The sequence below is a fragment of the Lepisma saccharinum genome, chromosome 2, assembly GCF_977018435.1.
Source record: "Lepisma saccharinum chromosome 2, izLepSacc3.1, whole genome shotgun sequence".
Taxonomy (NCBI): domain Eukaryota; kingdom Metazoa; phylum Arthropoda; class Insecta; order Zygentoma; family Lepismatidae; genus Lepisma; species Lepisma saccharinum.
The window spans coordinates 53,517,477-53,539,026 of record NC_139230.1 but is presented as its reverse complement, the minus strand read 5'-3'; the positions used below and the strand labels follow the sequence as shown (position 1 = coordinate 53,539,026).

At 35.0% G+C, this 21,550-nt stretch overlaps 1 protein-coding gene across 1 annotated transcript in view; it reads right to left on the bottom strand.

The window, feature by feature from the left end:
• Nucleotides 1–4,440: 4,440 nt before the first annotated feature.
• The window catches only part of por (Protein-serine O-palmitoleoyltransferase por), a 39,173-nt gene continuing 22,063 nt past the window's right edge, over nucleotides 4,441–21,550 (bottom strand). The window contains exons 5-7 of the mRNA XM_083118093.1: nucleotides 21,311–21,417; nucleotides 13,287–13,501; nucleotides 4,441–8,318 (exon numbers count right to left, since the gene is read on the bottom strand). Coding sequence (XP_082974219.1) covers nucleotides 7,885–8,318; nucleotides 13,287–13,501; nucleotides 21,311–21,417 — 756 coding nt within the window. The 3' untranslated portion in view covers nucleotides 4,441–7,884. The remainder of the gene's footprint in view (nucleotides 8,319–13,286; nucleotides 13,502–21,310; nucleotides 21,418–21,550) is intronic.

Below are 21,550 nucleotides of genomic sequence, written 5' to 3'. Positions count from 1 at the left end.
AGTGTGTAAGGGTTAAGGCTGTGATCTGTACTGGGATCACGGAGACAAAGGTTGTCACACCCCTTCATGGCAATTAATTAATTAATGTGCACAAAGTTTAACTTTCAGAGAAGTGAAATTGACAAGAAAATAACTAGCAAAATCTAAACTCCACCTTGTGAAATCACGTACGTGAATAGTATATTTATTTTTAAATAATAATTATTACAACAATAAAGAAAGTTCCCTACCACAGCATCACTACCACTACTACAGCAGTTTTAAAATATATTTACCATCATAAGTAAGTTATAATGCATTTCATTATTCAATTTCTGAATTATTTTCCTATGTAGTGCCCATCTTTTTAAAACCAGTAAATATAATTATACTTTTCTTAAACATCTTGGTTTGTATTTGTATTTCATTTTCATTACTTTGTATCACACGGTTCTTCACAACCATCAAATTATTAGCATGCACAAGAAATAAAATTCCCAGACTTTCCAGGTCAATAGGAAAATCCTATTAAGGAATAGAGAACAACTGATAAAATAGGCATAAGAACAACTACACTTCTACATATATATATCTAAAAAAAACAAAAAACATTTCATTAATCTAAAAACCAGATAAATGTTTATCTAAATACTTCATACAATGAGATTCAAGGAAGATCAGTTTGGCAGCAATTGTAGAATGACAATTTGTCACACCAATAGACCTCTCCCAGGTACTGGTTACAATTAAATGGAAATTTAATCTGTAATATAAATATCGTATTGCAACCTCCTCTGTCTTTTTGAATATACAGGGTGTCGCAAAACTCTTTCAACAACGCTTGGGTGCTGGTAGATATCATAAAAACTAGTAACTTTTCCCTATAAAGTTTACCTCGAAAGCGCTTAGTTTCTTCGCTATAAGCGCTTAAAATCTATCCTGTACGTATGCAACCCAACACAGCAAACGCTTGCTGTAACATAACTACCAGGGGCACGTGGCAGGGTTGCCACTAGCGTTCCTCGTTAAGAAAGACGACTTGAAAAAAACAACTTGGGAGTCTTGCCTGATCAAAATCCAAAACATTAATGGTACTTGCGATGTTGTAAGAAGCATTTACAGTATTTGTGAACTGACCAAGACAAATAATAGGGAGACTGAAATTCAAGATTACTCAATCTAAAATATGTCCATAATCGATTGATTGATTTGCTTTATTTTAATTCGCTTTTCTGCCACCTTTGGCTAATCGCGAAGATGAGGATGATATGATGAAATAACAAATTACACCAATGTCTAGGCCAGGATTTAAACCCGAGACACCAGGCGCTGTACGGAGCTGTGCTAACCACATCACCACGGAGTGTTTCGTGTATCATGCAATATCAACAATTGCAAGGGCCACGTGAGATAGGGGAAATCCACGAACGAACAAATGTAAATAATACGCAAATGTGCAATACGAGGTCCTTTACAGTTCAGCGCTTGATTGATATAAGTATGCATTTCTTGGCTTTGATTTTTAATAAGCAGTAGTTTCAATGTGTGAATTTATTCATGTCTAAACGACGTTTTTCATTAAATTGAAAGTCGTCCCCCGTGGCGGAGTGATTAGAACATTGCGCTAAGATGCCAGGGGTCTTGGATTCGAATCCCGGCTTGGGTATGGATGTTTGTGAGTGTCCATTCATCAATTTTATCATATCATCACTCATCCTCATCTTCGCAAATTAGCCAAAAGTGGAATAAAAAGCAAAGTAAAATAAAGCAAATAAATCAATCAATGAATCAGTCAATCATTAAATTTAAAGAGCCTTGCAATTATTCCCTTATGAGACGAACAAGATAGGCAATAAAACTAGCACAGATAGGAATAATTTCCAAATAAACTGTAATAACATTACAATCTGCGTGTGTAATGATTTGTTGCAAGTAAAATTAGCAAAATCTTACAACTTCCAACTTCGTTGAAAAAAATAAATGCTCCGCTCAAAATTACGCGATGTATAATCGCTCATGATTTACGACAGATGGCTCCTATAATCACTCTCCAGTTATCGAATCGTAAAAAACCACGCCCCCTAAATCAATGGAAGGCACGAGCGGCAGACATGTGCAGCTAGAGGCAACAGTCGTGTATTGCGTTTGGTTCCGTCGACTACCTTTTTTGATACGCTGCAGAATGCATCATCGGTAACGACACTTTGAACTTTGACGTTCTCTACCATGTTACTTATAACACGCGATGAATTGCAAGTGCTTCTTTAAATACAATTCCGGAACATTTGTTGTAAAGGTGCTGCCGCACTATTTCTTAAATTACGTTACGTGTTGGCATATGGACACGCGGATTTGCGAAAAAGACCATTTCGACAGTCTGCAGTTATGAGTAATTTTTGGCAACGAAAAATGTACTACGTCGGAATCCAAGCAAGGCGTACGCTGGTGAACGAGGCTTTGACGATCAAAAAGTGAAGGAAGTTGTGCACCCCTTTTTCCAGGACTACGAGAGTGGCAACATCCAAAATCAAGGTAGGGAACAGTGGATTTGTTATATTAGTGGTGAATAGAAGTGCGACAGACAAAAAAGCACGAGTTTAATATTTGAGCCCGATAAGTGTGAGTTGCTTACAAAGTGCGCCATATTACGGAAATAAACCTTCCTTGTACAAAAATGTAAAAATTCACGTAATTGAGAACTGAATACGGCTTGTTGTAAAATAAACTGTTCACTTCGATACTGCGTCATTTGACCCTCAGTTTAAATAGATAAAATAAAATCGCAAAATACGCGGATGCAAAAATTGAGTAGCGTATTAGCTATTCTGCAATGTGCTTACATCAACATTTATATTAACGAGAACAATGGTTGGCATTTTTGTGAGACACGTCGCAAAAGCATACATCAGGTAATCGCGACGAAGTTTCGCTAACGTAACTTCCCCTCACATTTCTCCCTTTTGGTCGTTTAGACTTGGTTAAAACTTTGTTTGTAATTGAATGAGGCAATGAAACACGTAATTTGGGAATGAGCATCTAAGTGGGTGGAACCTTTTTTATACGAACCAATAAGATTTTTGTAATTTCTTGGAGAAGTTTGTCTTTTTCAAAAGGGTGGTTTTTCCACATTTTCATGAACTTGTGATCACGAACAATCAGTGGTTGTTCATTATTGAAGGTGCAAGAAGCGTTCTTGATTAATGTAATGTAAAATGAAAGAAACTTAAACTTGGATATAAACGCAAGTCAAAATAAATTGTACACTTTTGACTTAGTTTGATGCGTTGACCTTCTTGAATTCGTTGTTGAATTCATTTATTATTACTGGAAAAATTACGTTTAGAATCGTTGTAAATTGTTAGAATACCAAAAAGGAGTTACACTATTGTTATTAAATTGTTAAAATTGAATCTTTGACTTTTTGTTGATACACTTTACTCTAAGTACCTTCCTAATTCGCCGTGAGCTTATTCTTACTAGCATAAAAGAGTGTGTGTGATATAGTAGTTAGTGATTTGTAGATTTGTAGAAGGTTGTGTAGTAATAGTTTAGTGACATAATTTATTTTGCAGGGATTGCGCAACGCATTTTTGAAAACCTTATTGGGAATACGTTCTCCTCCCTTTGGATACTTTGTTAAAATAATTGTTTGTGAATATCCTTGTAAAGACTGTTACGCTCCCTTTTCTTAATCACTGCCCCCCCCCCCCCCCCCATTTAGATTTTGTGACGTATGCCGAGGTGCACATAATTTAGATCCAGGACTCTAGGGATTTGTTTGTAACAAAAGGGGCCCAGTTTACCCAAAAGATAAAAGCACCCGGCAACTTGAACGTTACGAGGCAACAAACACATCATGTTTACATTTGTTCGTTCGTGGATTTCCCTTATCTCACGTGGCCCTTGCAATTGTTGATATTGCATGATACACGAAACACTCCGTGGTGATGTGGTTAGCACAGCTCGCTATGGCACCAGGTATCTCGGGTTTAAATCCTGGCCTAGACATTGGTGTCATTTGTTATTTCATCATATCATCCTCATCTTCGCGATTAGCCAAAGGTGGCAGAAAAGTGAATTAAAATAAACCAAAATTAAACCAAAAACCAATCAAACAATTATGGAGATATTTTAGAATGAGTAATCTTGAATTTCAGTCTGCCCATTATTTGTCTTGATCAGTTTATAAATAATGTCAATGCTTCTTACAACATTCGTAAGTATCATTAATGTTTTGGAAATTGCTCAGGCAATTCTCCCAAGTTGTTTTTTTTTCAAGTCGTCTCTCTTAATGAGGAACGCTAGTGGCAACCCTGCCACGCGCCCCTGGTAGTTATGTCAGAGCAAGCGTTTGCTGTGTTGGGTTGCATACGTACAGGATAGATTTTAAGCGCTTATAGTGCAGAAACTAAGCGCTTTCGAGGTAAACTTTATAGGGAAAAGTTACTAGTTTTTATATCTACCAGCACCCAAGCATTGTTGAAAGAGTTTTGCAACACCCTGTATAACCTCTATAGAATTAAGTGTCTTATATTTCATGCAGTCAACCAGCTCTTGAAAATCAGTAACAATTGCTATAATACACCTGTGCTAAACCAAGATATAATAAAATTTGCAAATATGCTTTAATTTAAATTGCTCTTTTGTTTTTGGTATGACAGACTGACATGAATGAAATATTTATACAAAATATCTTGTATCATCATTAATGCTTGGGGGAAACACCACCAAGATATGACTAAATCAGAAACGGGAGAGTGATCCCAAGATGTATAATTTATTCTATGGTGATATGAGTTTTCTCAGGCATACTGAAATAAGTAGTTTTATTTAAGTTAAAGTGGCAGAAAAGCTATGCAAAACAAATAAAATATGATAATACAACTTGTAACAATATCTGCCACTCACAATTGAGCCTTTACACCTCAATTTTTAAAATTAAATGCAATGTTGTGACTTCATCATATCTTGTGAGTGAACAATCTAAAATTGTCTGTTGGATAAAAATTCAAGTATTGTACATAATAAAGTTAGAATGTGGAAGGTATTTTACATATTATTAGTTTATTTTAACTTTTTGATTTAGTTGTGTTTTCTATTGCGTTCCGCCCATGACACCAAAAAACAATTAATTATCCTTTAGATTTTAGATTTCCCCCTCAACTGCACTAGAACATTCAAAGGTCAATTACCTTCTCTCTTTGTCTTAAATAATTTATTTTTCATTATTTGACAATTCACAGAAATTAAAATACATTTCTTATGAAGTGAAGAGGCAGTGTTTCGTCTGTCTCAGCCGTGACACAAAATTGTTCACTTGCAGCTACAAATCTGGGAAAGTATTTTAAGGGTAGTTATGTTTAATCAACAGTTTTAAGTTTCATATTTCATTGCACAGAAACTGTAAGAAAGATGTTGCATAACTATCAGTAGAATAGTTACTTTAATATAAAAAATGTAGTCTATTTATTCCATCTGTGACAATGGAATGCCCCATATATACACAGCGTGTCTAAAAACAACTTCAACAACAGTTGGGTGTTGGTAGATATCATAAAAGAAAGTAACTATTAATCATAAACATTACCTCGAAAGTGCTTACTTTCTGCTCCATAAGCACTCAAAATCTAACCTGTATGTATGCAACCTGACACAGCAAAGAATCACCCTGATGTAACTTCCAGGTATGCATGGCAGGGTTGCCACTAGCATCACTTAAAAACAACTTGGGAGTCTTACCTGAGCAAAATCCAATTTCCAATAAAGGCAGACTAAAATTAAATTCTAAAATGTGCCCATCATGTTTCAAATCAATAATCACAGACACATGTGTAACTGATGTTTATGATATCAACAAATGAACAAATGCAAACATAATGTGTTCACAGCCTCATTTTGAAGGTTGCACACCTTACTTTTATGGCAATTTATTTATTTCATTTTAATCAAGTTGGTATAATGAATGAAAAATATGGAGAATTTATGACTTTTACTTTCCTTTTGCTTAACAATTTATTTCATTCAATGATACCAATGAGCAACAAAAGAACAAAATAAGGAAACTGATTCCCATATAAATACTGTATGATTTATGAGAACCTCTCTTCATGAACCAATGTCAATCGATTTTGTTGTGATGGATAATGCATGACACTTGGAACAAAATGAACATATTTTAGAATGAACAGTCTTGAATTTCAGACAACATTTATTGGAAATTCTTTGTCTTTGTCAGTTTGTAAATAGTGCAGAAACTAAGTGCTTTCAGGGTAAAATTTATAAGGAAAAGTTACTTGCTTTTGCAATATTTACCAGCACCCAACAATTGTTAAAGATGATTTTGGACACACTATATATAAAATTATTAAAATAAAAAAAAGAAAAGAAAAACTGAATTTGTCAATCATTGCAACTCCTGACTGTTCCTTTCTTCACTGCTGTCTAACTGCAGGTAATGTATGTATGAAAGTATTATCTGGTATGCATACTATATACAGGCAGATTCTCTAAAGTTGTTTTAAAAAATGCTCGTGTCTGTGTCTCTCTGAATAGATTTCAAAACAAATCTGCTCACATACTATTTAGCCATAAGTTCATGGTTTATGACTTCATTCCATAAATCTTTTGCCATCTCATCAATAAATTATAGAAAGCACAATGTATAGACTCTGAGCAAAGTAAAGCTGACAAATTAAATGCCACTGTCTCCTAAAACAATTCTAATAAGTTGAAGTCTTGTTATTCCATTCGTCTGAACTTCCAGTGTCTACAGAAAATATATTTAAAAAATCCATTTCAAAATCATTTAAAATAAAACCTAAAAAAAAAAACATTCTTACATTCAGTAGTATGTACGTAATGTGTCAGTATTCCACAATTGCATTTTCCCCATAACTGAGCAGTTGAAACATTTTGTACATTTGATTCAATTAAAAATAAAAGTAATATGTAGTATATAGTGTTCCAAAACATTCTAAACATATTAACAGGCAACTTTAGATGATATCTAAGTACAAGGAAATAACCGTAATAAAATATAAAGCAATATCTGTTACAGTACATAATAATATCTGTTACATAATTCATCAAACACACATATTTCTGGTATGTACTGAAGTCAGAGAAAAGTTTGCAAATGCTATTTGAATAAAAAGTTCCAAGAACATTTATTTTATTCTTGTGTGTATAGTAGGGATGGGACAGATTAATTGGTACTCTATTGGTACAGGCTAATATAGGCATATTGATATATCGGTTTATCAGTAAAATTACCGATTATTTTACCAATCCAATATATCTATAAATATCTTATAATTTAGTTCAAAATTCTGCCATTTTCTTATAATCTTTATGGGTAATCTCCATGCCAAGAGATAGGCCAAGGCCCTTACAGGCTGTAGAGCCATGGGTTATTATTATTATCTCTATGCCCCACTTTTTTAAAAAGCAAATATCTAAATATGCAACTTCTTTTGCACTGCAGTCACCTGGAAACAAACATTTATTAAAGAGGTCAAAGAACCATTTGGATTCTTCAAGGACCATTTGGAATTTTATATCGGATCAATAAAATATTGGTTATTGGTATCAGTGACTGTTATATCGGTAATGAACAAAATTTCATATTGACCCATCCCTAGTGTACAGAAAACAAATTAAAATATTATAAATTTTAAAATAAAAATTGAGTCTGTTTAAATTTGTAACAATTTGGCATGTTCCTTTCCTTCCAATTCACTGCAACATCAAAAGTTGTTCCATTTCATTCCACCACATTTTGAAATGGTAATATAAATAAAGAAAATAGCACTCTTCAAATTATGTACAAGGCAGTGGAAAAATTAGCAAAAGTACTGTTCTTTTCAAATAAAGTACCTAATGAGTACATAATAGATTCTCACTATGTCAGATCAGATGATAGAAAAGATACGTAAATAGTGCCACCCAGTGGCTGGCAAAATTAAGCGAAGACCATTTTGACAAGGTATGCTCATAATTATAGCCTTGTTCTTGGAGTTTTGATGACATATCAAACATTACACCCAAATATGCAAGATGGAACATGGCTAGAATGCCAAACCCAACATTAGCAATTACAACACAGAATTTCTTATCTTTGCTTCGATGTCCACAATCTTTACGGCATGGACGAACCTGAATACAGGCTCCAAAAATCACAGCTAATTTTTGCCGTAAGACATATTCAACATATGTATATGCTCCCAGAGACAGAAGAACAGCAGCCAGTTGAAAATTCAACCCATGTAACAGAGAACTAACTGCATATGTTGACAAAATGGCAGCGAAACTTCCAAGAGGTTTTGTTGTTCTGAATACATCTGTAAAACAGAAATAAAATATGTATTCCATTACATGAAAAAGGGAAAACAATAATAAAGGAGCTAATAGTCATCCTGCAGTAACAGTTGAATATACATGAATAGATTGATAGCAAGCCCCTGTGGCAGAGTGGTTAGCCCATCGTGCTATGATGCCAGGGTTTGGTTTGAGTTGGTGTTTTAAGTCCACTTTATGCACAGTAAGGCTAATCGGGACTGGACCTACAGTTTAAAGTGGGATCCGAACCACTTGTGCCTCCACCGGGTATCGAACCCGGGACCCCTTGATTACAAGGCAATGACGCTACCACTGAATATGATGCCAGGGGTCCCGGGTTCAAATCTTGGCCTGGGCATGGATGTTTGTGAGTGTTCATTCATCAATTTCATCACATCATCACTCATCCTCATCTTCACAAATTAGCCAAAAGCGGCACAAAAAGCAAAGTAAAATAAAGCAAATCAATCAATCAACAGATTGACAGTTAAATTCAATCATGAATATGAGGATGGGAAACACACAAATCAGGTAAATATAAATTCAAAATTATGCTACAAGAATTGAATGAATGTTTTGGTTCAAAAATTACACTTAATACAGCAAATAAAGAAACTTCATTCTAGGAAAAAATATTCATGCTATTCATCTATGTGAAATACATGGATCATAAAGATTATTCATTGCCTCAGTGGTTAGATGTTTTAAGTCCTGGACCCACGATCTCACCAGCAATGGTCCCCTGCAAATTCAAGTCATTTCACAATATTTTATAACAAAATGTGAAAAAAATAAAAATACTTTCCACTTTTGAAATTTCTATTGAATTTTCGCATGAACATTCGTATTTCATGAAAACTCATGTGGTTTAAACACATTTTATATTTTTCTGCTTTACATTGTCATGCACTTCTGAGGACAGTAAATTTTCTGCAGAAAGAAACTGATGATTAATATTTCCTACTCTTGATACATACTAATCATAAGTCATGTTTAAATGCATGCATATTTTGGTGTTTCTAATTGTATATTACTTAATTCTTTAGTGCAAATTAATCCACTTTGAAGTTATAAGATACCAATATGTGAGCACAAAGTCTTTCCCAAATAAAGAAGAATTGTATCTTAAAAAACTATGACAGATAGAAAGACATTGTGGCATTACATAGCCCGACTCATCAACATTATTTTGTCAGAAAGTGATGCTGTGTTTCAACAAGGCATCAATGAAGGAGAAAGCTCGGTGTGTTCTGTGATACCATGAAAGTAAATCACCAGTGATAGTGCAAAGGCAGTTCAGAATGGAGTATGGACAAAACCCTCCAGATGTTAAAAGCACCAAAGCATGGTATGCAAAGTTTAAGGAGACTGGCAATGTTGGTGACATGCCTAGAATGGGTAGGTCTGGTATGAGTGAAGGGGCTCTGAAAACAGTGCACACCACCTTTCAATGCAATCCTCAGAAATAAACTTGTTGTGCCTCAAGAGAACTTGGAATTTCTCAGAGCACAGTAGTTAAAAGTTGAACAGCTTTATGTTAGCGATGATGACTAGAGCTTGGACTTTTAGGTAAGTAAATATTTTTTCTGCGAGTAGATATGACCTCGTAAGAGAGTTACAAATTCCGATCATGCTAATTGAAGCCTATATACTAAATTTTATTTCACATAAAAACACATATTTTCTATTTTTTTATGTAAATACATATTTCTTAATATACGCTCATAAATCATAAAATGCATGTTTTGTCACAGAAATTCCACATAAAATTTCATATCTACTTAAATTCTCATATATTTTTTAAGATTTCCCAAAAAGAAATCAAAAGTGATTTTTTTATAGCTGTACTTATTTTCGCATCTTACAGAGGGAAACATTTCTGTAAGACCTGACAATAGTATTTAGTCTGGATGTAACAAATTGTCCATACTGAGAGGTAGTATTCCTATGGGTAAAACGTAAGCTCAACGTTCGGTAGTGGACAGCCCGTTCCACAGTATTTGCTCAGCATGGTGTAGCGTGGGTGTAGCACCAGTGGCGAAACCAAAGGGGGCAAACATTGACAGCTAAGTGTACCTGCAGGGGGCAATTACCGCACACAACTTCAAATTTTATGCAAATAAAAACACTATTCATATTTTTTTTTGCTTGCTTCGCTCGCAACACCTTCCTTTCTTGGGCTTATCAAGTTCAGAACGGTAGTTAGCGGAGCGGTGGGAGTCGGCCCTGGGCACCGAATGATCTAAATGAAAATAAGTTGTAAAATTGATTGATTGATTTGTGGTTTTAAGTTCGCTTTATGCACAGAAAGGCTAATCGGGACTGAACCTACAGTTTCAAGTGTGACCTGAACCACTGTGCCATGTGCCTCCACCGTGTATCGAACCTGTGACCCCTTGACCACAAGGCGACAATGTTACCACTACACCATTGGAGAGGCACAAAAGTTGTAAAAGAGAGAATGCATTGGCATCCCCTAGAAATTATTAGCGCCCTATTAAATCAATATTGATTTCAACCTGGAAAAGAATTGGTTCCAAAAAATTTTCTTGTTCACTTCGCTCGCAATATATCATTGTTCTTTGTAATGCAATTGCAAATGCAATTTGTAATTGTGAATTCCCAGACAGAGAAATAAGACTTGTGTTAATTGATTTTTGTCTTAAATGCATGAACAATTGTTTGGAGGAAAGGGAGCATGCACATTTGAGAGACATTTATGTAATTTTTGCTTTTGGTTTATTGTGAGAAGGTTGAATTGGTCGTGTAATGTATTTAAGGAGTAATAATAAATCCAGATTGATTAAAAATTCAATATAATATATGTTGTAATATGTATTAAGGAAACTTTGAATATGCACACAATTTAGTATCCACATCGCTCCATGTTGCATATGTGTGAAACATATATCGTGCATAAAAGTATACATGTTAATGTAAAAAATAATTTTATTTGGAATGCATTTATCAAGCATTTCCTGTCTTTCAAAAATAGTTTGTGTGCTTGTTTTCTATTATTAATGTGAAATTGAACGTGTTGAAAAAATAATTCAAAATGTTTGTTTAAACACAAATGCTTTAGCACCAACTTCTACCTCCTTTTTGCATAATTTAAGAGGGTAATAACATTTTTGATACTACTACTACTACTACTAATAATAATAATAATAATAATAATAAAAATGTTGGTTCCGGGTTTGAATCCCAGCTTGGACATGGATGTTTATGAGTGTCCATCCATCAATTTCATCATATCATCACTCATCCCCATCTTTGCAAATTAGACTAAAGTGGCACAAAAGCGAAGTAAAATAAAGCAAATTAATAATAATAATAATATTATTATTTTTACTAAAACTATTATTATTATTATTATTGGTATGTTTATCCTGGTACTTCCCCCCCCCCAAACAAAAATTCATGATTGCGCCTCTGTGTAGCACTAGTGTGTTTCGTTAGAAAGGTGCGAGTTTTCTCAAAGTTTGTGCATGTTTGAAAATGCTGAAAGTGAAATCTGCACCAAGCTATCGTTTTCAGAAATATGTTGCAGAATTCAAGAACACATTTACCACTGACGAAAAGCTACTTTTTTGTCAGACCTGTGGAAAAGCCATAACAGCAGAACACTGATCTCAGGTAACCCAACATGTGAATGGCAATAAACATACTGCTGCAGCTGTGCATGTGAAAAGCAAACAATCCCTTATTGGTGACTCAATCCAAGTTCAGAAGCAATTAAAGAAATTTGTGAAGTGGAGAACAAGTTCAATAGACTTAATGGACCAAAGGCACAATTGCTTCGCAGAAAATTTCAGGATGTCATGGCAAAAAATTCTGGCTTTAAAATGATGTGTAACATTTCAAATGTATTGGACGATGAACAGGAAGAAAATATTGGATATTTAAGTGTGAGTGAAATATCATGCCTTAAGTATGTGAGGGTGACTTCATGTGATGTGGAACGAACATTTTCACAGTATAAGGCACTGTTTCAGGCAATCATCAGTCCTTTGTGATGGACAATTTAATGATGACAGTCGTACTGTATTGTAATTCACCATTACTCACCAAACATGCTAATTTCATCTGGTGAGTAGAGCTGTTTTGAGCAGAAATTGTCAACATTTTTTTAAGCACAAAAAATTCATATTTTCCATGTTTAAGTACATAAAATGTAAATATTTTCCATATTTTGAGCACATAAGAATAAATAATTTTCTGATTTTTAGCACCTAAAAATCCGAGCCCTAATGATGACTGATGAGATGTTATCTAATACACGAGGAGAAATTAAGCATTGTTTAGATATTCTCTGTTCAATAAATGGTGCACATATTGAAGTTTATGAATAAGAAAACAAACTTGTGATTTTGGGAGATATTTAAAAAAGGAAAAAAAACAAGTACGTGCCTAACATAACAAAACCTTTTGAGTTTTGGTGCAAAAAAAAAAGAACATGTGTCTGTACCTACTTTTCTGTGTAATAAATGTTTGAAATCAAGGAAAGACTTTATTCTCAGCGTGTATATATACACACACTAATATTGCTAAAAAAAATTCTTTCAAGTTACTTTCAAAGAAGTTTACTTCCTTGCCCAATTTTGTTTTTGAGGCTTTAAGTTTACTTTATGCACAGATAGGCAACTTTGGACTGGATGTACAGTTCAAAGTGGGATCCAAACCACTATGTGCCTCCACCAGGTATCAAACCCTGGACCCCTTTATTACAAGGTGATGACATTACCACTACACCATCGGGGAGGCCCTATATAATTTTGGTGAGGTATTAATCACATATTTGTATTCTTCACATGATATCCAGAATTTGGGTTGGTACTAGAAATGTAATTCCAACTAGTGCTTTCCAATATCAATTCAGCTCTAAAGTTCTACATTTCTATGCACACAGAATTACTCACATTTAAGCGAAATGTATTTTGTTATTCTCACACTTTACTTATTTCACTTACAATTTTTGAGCCAATAGTGCATTGGCAAATTCCAAAATATGACAACCTCAACCAATGATCTAGGTATCTCAATATATTGTGGACGGGCTACTGAAAGACTCCATGATGACTCATGATGACCAAAGCCTGCTGTAAGTGCAGATGCTTCTGACAAAAATGAGACGAAATAATGACTGGAGCGAAATGACAAGGCATCTCGATATGCTAGCCACCACCTGGAAAGATGAAAGGAATTTATTAAAAATTAACACTAGGAAGACAGTGATTTCCTAGCTAGGACTAACTGTCATATTGATGGGTACAGTTCCTCTTTGCTGTTATTCTGGTCGAAAAATAACTTCTCAGTTTCTCTATTTGTTTTATTTTCACATCATTATAACGTTTTCTTACAAATTTTGCTTCTCACAATGATAATAGAGCAGGGGTACAAAAGGAACAAATAGCCAGAATAGAAGACCTGTTATTCATATTCAGGTAAATCATAGATTAGAATGGAATTAAATTTTAATTAATAAAAAATATCAGAAGCATCAAACACAAAATCACATCCCATTTCGCCTAATGGTTTATTAGCACCGGTCAATCAGATCTGACAGCTGTCAGCCATTTTAGGTGAAATGGGATATCCCGTTTCACCTAAACCAGGTGGAAGGGAAATATTGCAAGTGAGGGAAATTTTGAAGGCGATCAATGTATTCGGAACATATGCTTATGCTAATTACGAACAGTCACATGAGCCAAATAGATTGTTCCCAAAAATGAGAATTTTCACACAATCCAGAAGCTGGTGGTGCTTGTCGTATTTTCTATAAAATAAAATTTAGTAAGCAGAGATGACCTGACCTAACCTACACCAACATGCCTAACAACACTGCATATACAGTTTTCTTAGCACAATAATTTTCCACCAAATTTAGAAGTAAGAAAATGCATTGACATTGTTTCAGCAAATTATTCATGATAGCACTCCTTGCAAACAACTGATGCCTACTATACAACCATCGATTTACATGTCATGACACTTATCCTGACCTTTTCAATTGGATGGACCATGTGTGTGACAGCAAGGAGAGCTGAGAATGAATGATAAAAATGGTTAAAAAATAAATAAAAAAACAGCTGTTGATAGAGAGTCAAATTTCCCTTATTTGAAATATTTGATTTTCACCAATATAGGCAAAATAGAAATCATGAAAGGGGATATTCCATTTCTCCTACAATGACGGCCAGGTCGTAAATCACATTATCTTGTGCTGATAAGCAATTAGGTGAAAGGGGATTAGGCAAAACAGGACTACATGGAACAGAAGTATAGTACACCTGTACAGTACATAAAGTCCACATACATACATGTTACAGTCATACAGATATTTCTGTACTTGTTTCCTTTACAGACTCCTATCCAGCAAGTCTTGCGGGTATCACTCCCCAAGGGTGCACTGATTGGAATGGAGGGGATCTGTTTTCTTTTCACCATATAAGGTGCAGAAAATTATTCTGATAATTTGAAAATAAAATCTCTGCAAGAAAATTTCTAGGTCGTCACCCAATGGACTAAAACAGGGAAATTCTCTTTCGCCATTGATCTTCATAATTACAATGGATGCAATTAAAGAAGAGGTGGGGAAGATGACAGGAGAGGAAAAGATGAAGGCCCTGTTGTTTGCTGATGCTGATGCACATGGGGAAACAGGGACGAAGTAGTACAGACAAGCTTGATAGTTGGAATGAGGAAATTAGAAGAGCAGGAATGAAATTCAGTGCAGAAAACAGTGAGGTGCTAATAACAACAAGAAACAGAGCCAGAAATGTACGAAGAATAAAGGTGGACATCGAAGAGTTGAGGTTAGTAGAGAGTTTCAAATATCTAGGAAGCATAATTGAGAGAAGTGGAAGAATAGATGAGGAGGTAAACAGAAGAGGACAAATAGGTGGTGGACTCTATCAATGCATTCAAATATTAATATGGAACAGGAATGTACACTTCGCAACATCTTATTTGACCACCCCGAAAGAATTCTAAGTCCCGAAATCGTAAACTTAGCAACATTGCACTTCAGCTCCAGGTGAGAGTAGCCAACTTTGAGTAGGTCCTTCCACTAGACGAGAAACGCTGCGGTGATAGGTTTTCAATTTAACACTTTCCATGAACTTAGAAACTATAAACCGCTATTATAATACACAATCAAACAGAAATAATAAATTGGAAAAAGAACCTTGAAGGATATTTATGATTCTCCTTGCTCGACTTGAAATTTGGGAGGTTTGAAACACTGAATAGAGTTTCTCTTCACCTGGAGGAAATTGCCATCAAGTTTGTGCAGAAAGAAGCAAATTTGTGAGGAGTTTATGCGACATTTTATTTACAATACCTTGCATAATATCGAACAGTTCTCAAAAACATATATTTTACACGACTTGTCGAGAAAATGTGCTTGAAACACAGGAAGGTGGGAGTGTTCATAAACGTCAACATGTTTTTAAAGGTATAACGTCATTAAGTTAAGGTAGAGCAGTTGGTTAGGTGCTGCTATTCTTATTTTTCATCAAGCGTGAAAGGTCGTGGGTTCAAATCCCACCCTCTCCTCTTTCTTTTTTTTCTTTTTTTTGTTTGCTGAACAGATACCGTTGATATTAGCATATTTAAACAATGAGTCCGATGCACACTTGAGGGACATATTCTGCGCATATTCCCCCTTAGAAGTTGGAGATTTCCAGGATTTAAAGTTAAAACTTTTCTTTTTAGTTATTGTTCATATGTTGTGTTAACACACACATATTCTGCGCATATTCCCCCTTAGAAGTTGGAGATTTCCAGGATTTAAAGTTAAAACTTTTCTTTTTAGTTATTGTTCATATGTTGTGTTAACACACACATCATGATTAATTCACAAATCACATATATGTATTCAAGAATCAAAATTATCATTATTGTTTGTTCTTCACTGACACCTAAAATATTGATTATTTGATTTCGATATACTAAAAAAGATATACAATTATGTTAAGTAGTGATGTAGTGCAGTACTGTAACGAAGGAGAGCGTTTAATGAGTTCAAATTGCTAAGATTGGTAATTTTATGTCCGTTCCTTCGTAATGGCTGTTGTCAATCCCCTTACCACCATCTTACCATGTGTCTAAAACTAATAGTAAATCGCTAATTAACATAAATAAATTGTTATTACGACGAAGGCCGATTCGATAAGAAACTACTAATAAACATTTATATAGTGAGTGACAAACAAAAAATTCAAAACCTCATAATGATCGTTAATTCCTCACTGCTTTGTATCTAAAATGTTTGTCTTCTTTGAACAGAAAGTACGAGTATCGGATATAACAAACTTTCCGCACTAACTTTGCAATATTCGAAACCACCATTACAGACTTAGCTCTATGTAACTTCATTCTGCACATTCCACGTTGCATGTGACTTCCTCCTATCATCGAAATAACTTTCTCTTATTATTTCCTTTCCTCTCGTGAAATACAGAGACCAATGTTAACTTCATAGCCCGGTGGATAAACTTTACACCCAACGATATACTCCTGAAAAAAATCCTGCCTAGGTGGAGAATCGAACCTACGACCTCCCTCGTAAGAATCAAGCACGCTACCTCTTCTCCAGGTAGGTCATGTCAAAATTTGCTACCAGTTTGAAGATACCAATTGACACATAATGTCATATCTATAATTTCCTCATGGCACTTTTCATGAGGAAATGAATTCAGATAAAATCGAGAAACGCTGAAAGGGAAAAATGATGAACATGTCTATTGACGTTTTGTCATATTTTGTAAATTGTGTAAAAATTCCATGTTTGAAGAAGCAATCGTTTAGTTACGAAGTATTTTGTTGTTTGTTTAAAGCAGGAACAGGAGAGCGAAAAGGAGTCATTTGAACCAGACCCCGTTTGACAAGAAACTTTAGCTTTTTTTCCCAAACACTGTTTGAAAAGAGAGAGGAATGTATGAAACATAAAATATGTGTGAAATTAAAACAATGGAAACCTTGTAAGATAATACTAACGAACTTCAAACTATGAAAAACATATTTTCGTGGTGGAAAACTCCAAGTCATTTTCGAAATATGAACTTGATGTTTTTCTTTATTATGAAGTGGAGATATGGGACGATACGATCCCTCAGCAAGAAAAATTTCAGTAAGCTACCTCCAACTTTTTCAATGGTCATAATTACTAATTAGGGTCCGAAAGTTGATGAAAAATCAACTTTTTTTCTGACCCTTAAAAACAATGCTAAACCTGATATCATGTCTGTTTCCCTTCAGTTAGAGCCGGAAAACACTTTCTATTTTACATTTTTTTTTTTTTCATTTTTCGGCCTTTTTTGGCTTTTAGATTATTTGTCAGTATTTTTAACAGTTTCTGTTGCATTTTTACTTATTTTTGAGGTTTATTTTTCTCCTCCCCTGTTGTTTTGTTCATTTTAAATGCATTTACTAGTAAAACTAACATATTTAGATTTCTTGACATGGTCCTTTTAGCAAATTCACCATGAATCGAAAATACGGTCAATGGAAAAGCATTCTTAACTGAAATGTTTGGCAACGGATTAAAATACTTCGTGTGAAGATCTACTTTGACGTTCTTTTTCTGGACACTATTATCGCTTTAATCTGTGGTTTTAAAGTAAAATTAGTCACAATATTAAATGCAATTACACTCTGGTATACGCGAAGCACAAATGTATTTTCGGATGCTGGCCGTCTACAGTATCATAGAAGGCCCACTCTGAAAGGAGATGAATTGGTTGATTTGGTGTTTTAAGTCAACTTTATGCATAGTAAGGCTAATCGGGACTGGACCTACAGTTTAAAGTGGGATCCGAACCGAGTGCATAAAATAATGTGAACCGTGTGGTGTAGGGGGATCGTTTGCTTATGGAATGGAAGGTCATGGGTTCAAACCTACTTCTTTGCAAAATGATTTTCGGGAAGTAAACAGCCTTGGACGAGAATGCTTATCTACGTTTCTTGGATATTTAAGTTGATATTTATGCGATTTATGTCCAGCATTTCCGGATGCAGAAAGTTGACATGTAAGTTCTTAATATGTATTAACTTATAACAGCTGAATGAAAGGAAAAGTATTTCTTAAAATCCTGCCAATCACTGAAAGATTAAAAACATTAGTACAAGCATTACTTGAGTCATGCACAGTGGCGACGATTATGGAGTGTGGAGGGGCAGATGACCCAGTACTATGCTAAACATTATCTACCAAGGGAAAGAAACTGTCCTTGCCCTCCCCTCTCCCTCCACCTTGCCCATCAGTTTTGAAACCCAATCGCATCCACTGAGCATGCATCGCATAAATATTTACAGTAATATCATATAATATTATATTACGTTATTAGAACACTTCGTACTCGGTAAATAAAAAGGAAAAAATAATAAGGAAAGGGTGGGATTTGAACCTACGATGTTTCGATCTTGACGAAAACAGTAAAAAAACGAATGTGTTGTCATCTAACCAACTACTCCAGGAGATTGCTAACAGAAAGCTCAGTAAAACACGTTAATCTCAGTTGAAGCAACATTGTGCCGGATTTTCGAATCATTTTTCGCCAGGAACCAAGGAAAAGACACACTCTGCAGAATCGTTTGGTGTTGTGCAAGATATATTTACTAAATATTTACAGTAATATCATATAATATTATATTACGTTATTAGAACACTTCGTACTCGGTAAATAAAAAGGAAAAAATAATAAGGAAAGGGTGGGATTTGAACCTACGATGTTTCGATCTTGACAAAAACAGTAAAAAAACGAATGTGTTGTCATCTAACCAACTACTCCAGGAGATTGCTAACAGAAAGCTCAGTAAAACATGTTAATCTCAGTTGAAGCAACATTGTGCCGGATTTTCGAATCATTTTTCGCCAGGAACCAAGGAAAAGACACACTCTGCAGAATCGTTTGGTGTTGTGCAAGGTATCTTTACTAAACATTTCGCATAAAATCATCATAAATTTGCCTTCTTGCATTCAAATGTGACCGCAATTCTTTCCAGGTGGATGAGAACCTGTTCAGTGTTTCACAATGCACATACATTTTCCTATTTTCAAATTCAGAACGAAGAATCTTGAAATATTTTCAACATTCGTATTTCTACATAACATTTTTTTTGTCTACTCATATATTTTATTACTGCTTTGGGGTATCTTTACTTTATGGAATGTGAAAGAATGAAAAAAAAATCACGAGCGTTTTCATTCAGGAAGAAGAAATGTTGCAAAGTTGGCTACTCTTAGTTGGCTCTGAAGCGCTATGCTGCCAAATTTACGAATTCCGGACTTTGAAATTTTTCAGGGCGGTCAAATAAGATGTTGCGAAGTGTACTTATGTGCCAATAATTATGTATGGAGCAGAGACTTGGACAATGACAGAGAGAGACAAAAGAAAAATGCAGTGGGTGCAGTGAAGCTTCAGGACAGAACAGATCAGGCACAGATGAGATGGTTCGGACACATGAAGAGGATGGATGCAGAAGGGAGTGGGAGTAAGGTCAAAGGGGAGACCAAGATGTCGGTGGAAAGAGCAGATAGTGGAGAGTGTTAGGAGAAGAGGACAAGATTGGTACACCATGGAAAGATAGGAGTGGTGAAACACCAGAAGAAAATGGAGAGGCTTGACTTCTATGCCAACCCAGCCAGAGACAGGAAATGGTGAAGGATGATGATGAAGGGAGTTGATGGTTGTGATATAGAGAATACTGGAGAACAAGTACATTGGCCATTATGCATCAAATTTCACCGTATAGAGGCATGCCATTTGGTCTGAACCAACATTCAATTTGATAATACGACTGTTAGATGAACAACAATGAGCAATAATGAACATAAGTTCACTTGCACATTCAATCTGCTATTGTTTACAAACTTAAGCCTAACAAATTGTACCCGTCAACATGATGGGTGATTGTACTTATAGTTGCAATCCATTGTAGTATCCTTCAGAGGTATGATGACCGGTTCCGTCCTCTTAGTGTTAGCATAAAAAATATATAAACACATGAAATGAGCTTGTTAGTTATGGATACATATCATAGCAACAAAAATACTTTTTTTTCTCCATTTCTTCCACATCCTTCCTGCTATGTCTTTGATCCATAGCAGCTTAAACTTGGCAAGGTATCTTTGTTTACAATCCTGGAGATTACAGTCATTTAGTTCTCAGCCAGAAGTAATGGATACATCCTTGTGTGTTCCAATTTACAGATAAAACATGGATATTTTCATCATGCTTGTCTTATCTATTTCACAACAAAACTAGATTCACTTGGATGCCAATGAATTTTAAGTGCATATTAGTTACACGGAACACCAACTAGAAAGGTGTTTGAGCATTCTGCCACGTGATCGGAAAATGAGTCTATTCTGTACTGTTGCCAAACCAAACAGCATGGGAAGTAACAAACTCTGTCATCTGCTACATTCTGTTTATTTCTCGTCCAGTCTAGTCTGGAATACCAGAATGTAGCCTTAGCCTGGCTAATACAATGGAACCTCGGTTTTATGTTTTTCAGGGGACCAAGCTGAAAAAACTTAAAATGCGAGAAAATGTAAAATCAAGGAAAATTTTATAACATTTTGCTATGCTGAGACCATCAAGATTGAATGTACAATGCAGGTAAATGTAAAATCTGGGAACGTAAAATCGAGGTTCCACTGTATATCACCACACAAATGGCAAATTCATCCAACAACTGTCAGGTCATTCTTCTTCCCTTTCCTCCTTCTAGGTAATAAAACAGGGCTGAAGAATTGACAACAAGGCTTGACCACTATTCATTAGATTTTCTCCTGCTTCGCCAGAACCACCTTCTTAGTTCAAGTTCCCTGCATGTCATACTAATGTGCCATAATTCTTTGATTGGAATATCTTACATTTGTTGCTAATATGTGTTACTATAAACAATATATTACAAACAAAATATACAGCAATTGAAACCTTCATTTTTCTTAAGCACAAAGTATGCACCACACTATACCACTTACCTCCATGAACCATCTGGTATTAACCAATGCATCCAACATGTTGATACTGTCAGGAAAAGAAATGCCAAAAATGTGCTAAAAAAGATTTTCCATATCCACCTGGCATTCTGCAAAACAAAGTAAACAGTAATATAAAAATTGCAACTTACTAGTGGAAATACAACTGCCTGTCATAATGTAAATTTTGTAAAATAGCTGCAAAATGTAAACATTTAAATAATAAACATTATTTCACAAGTT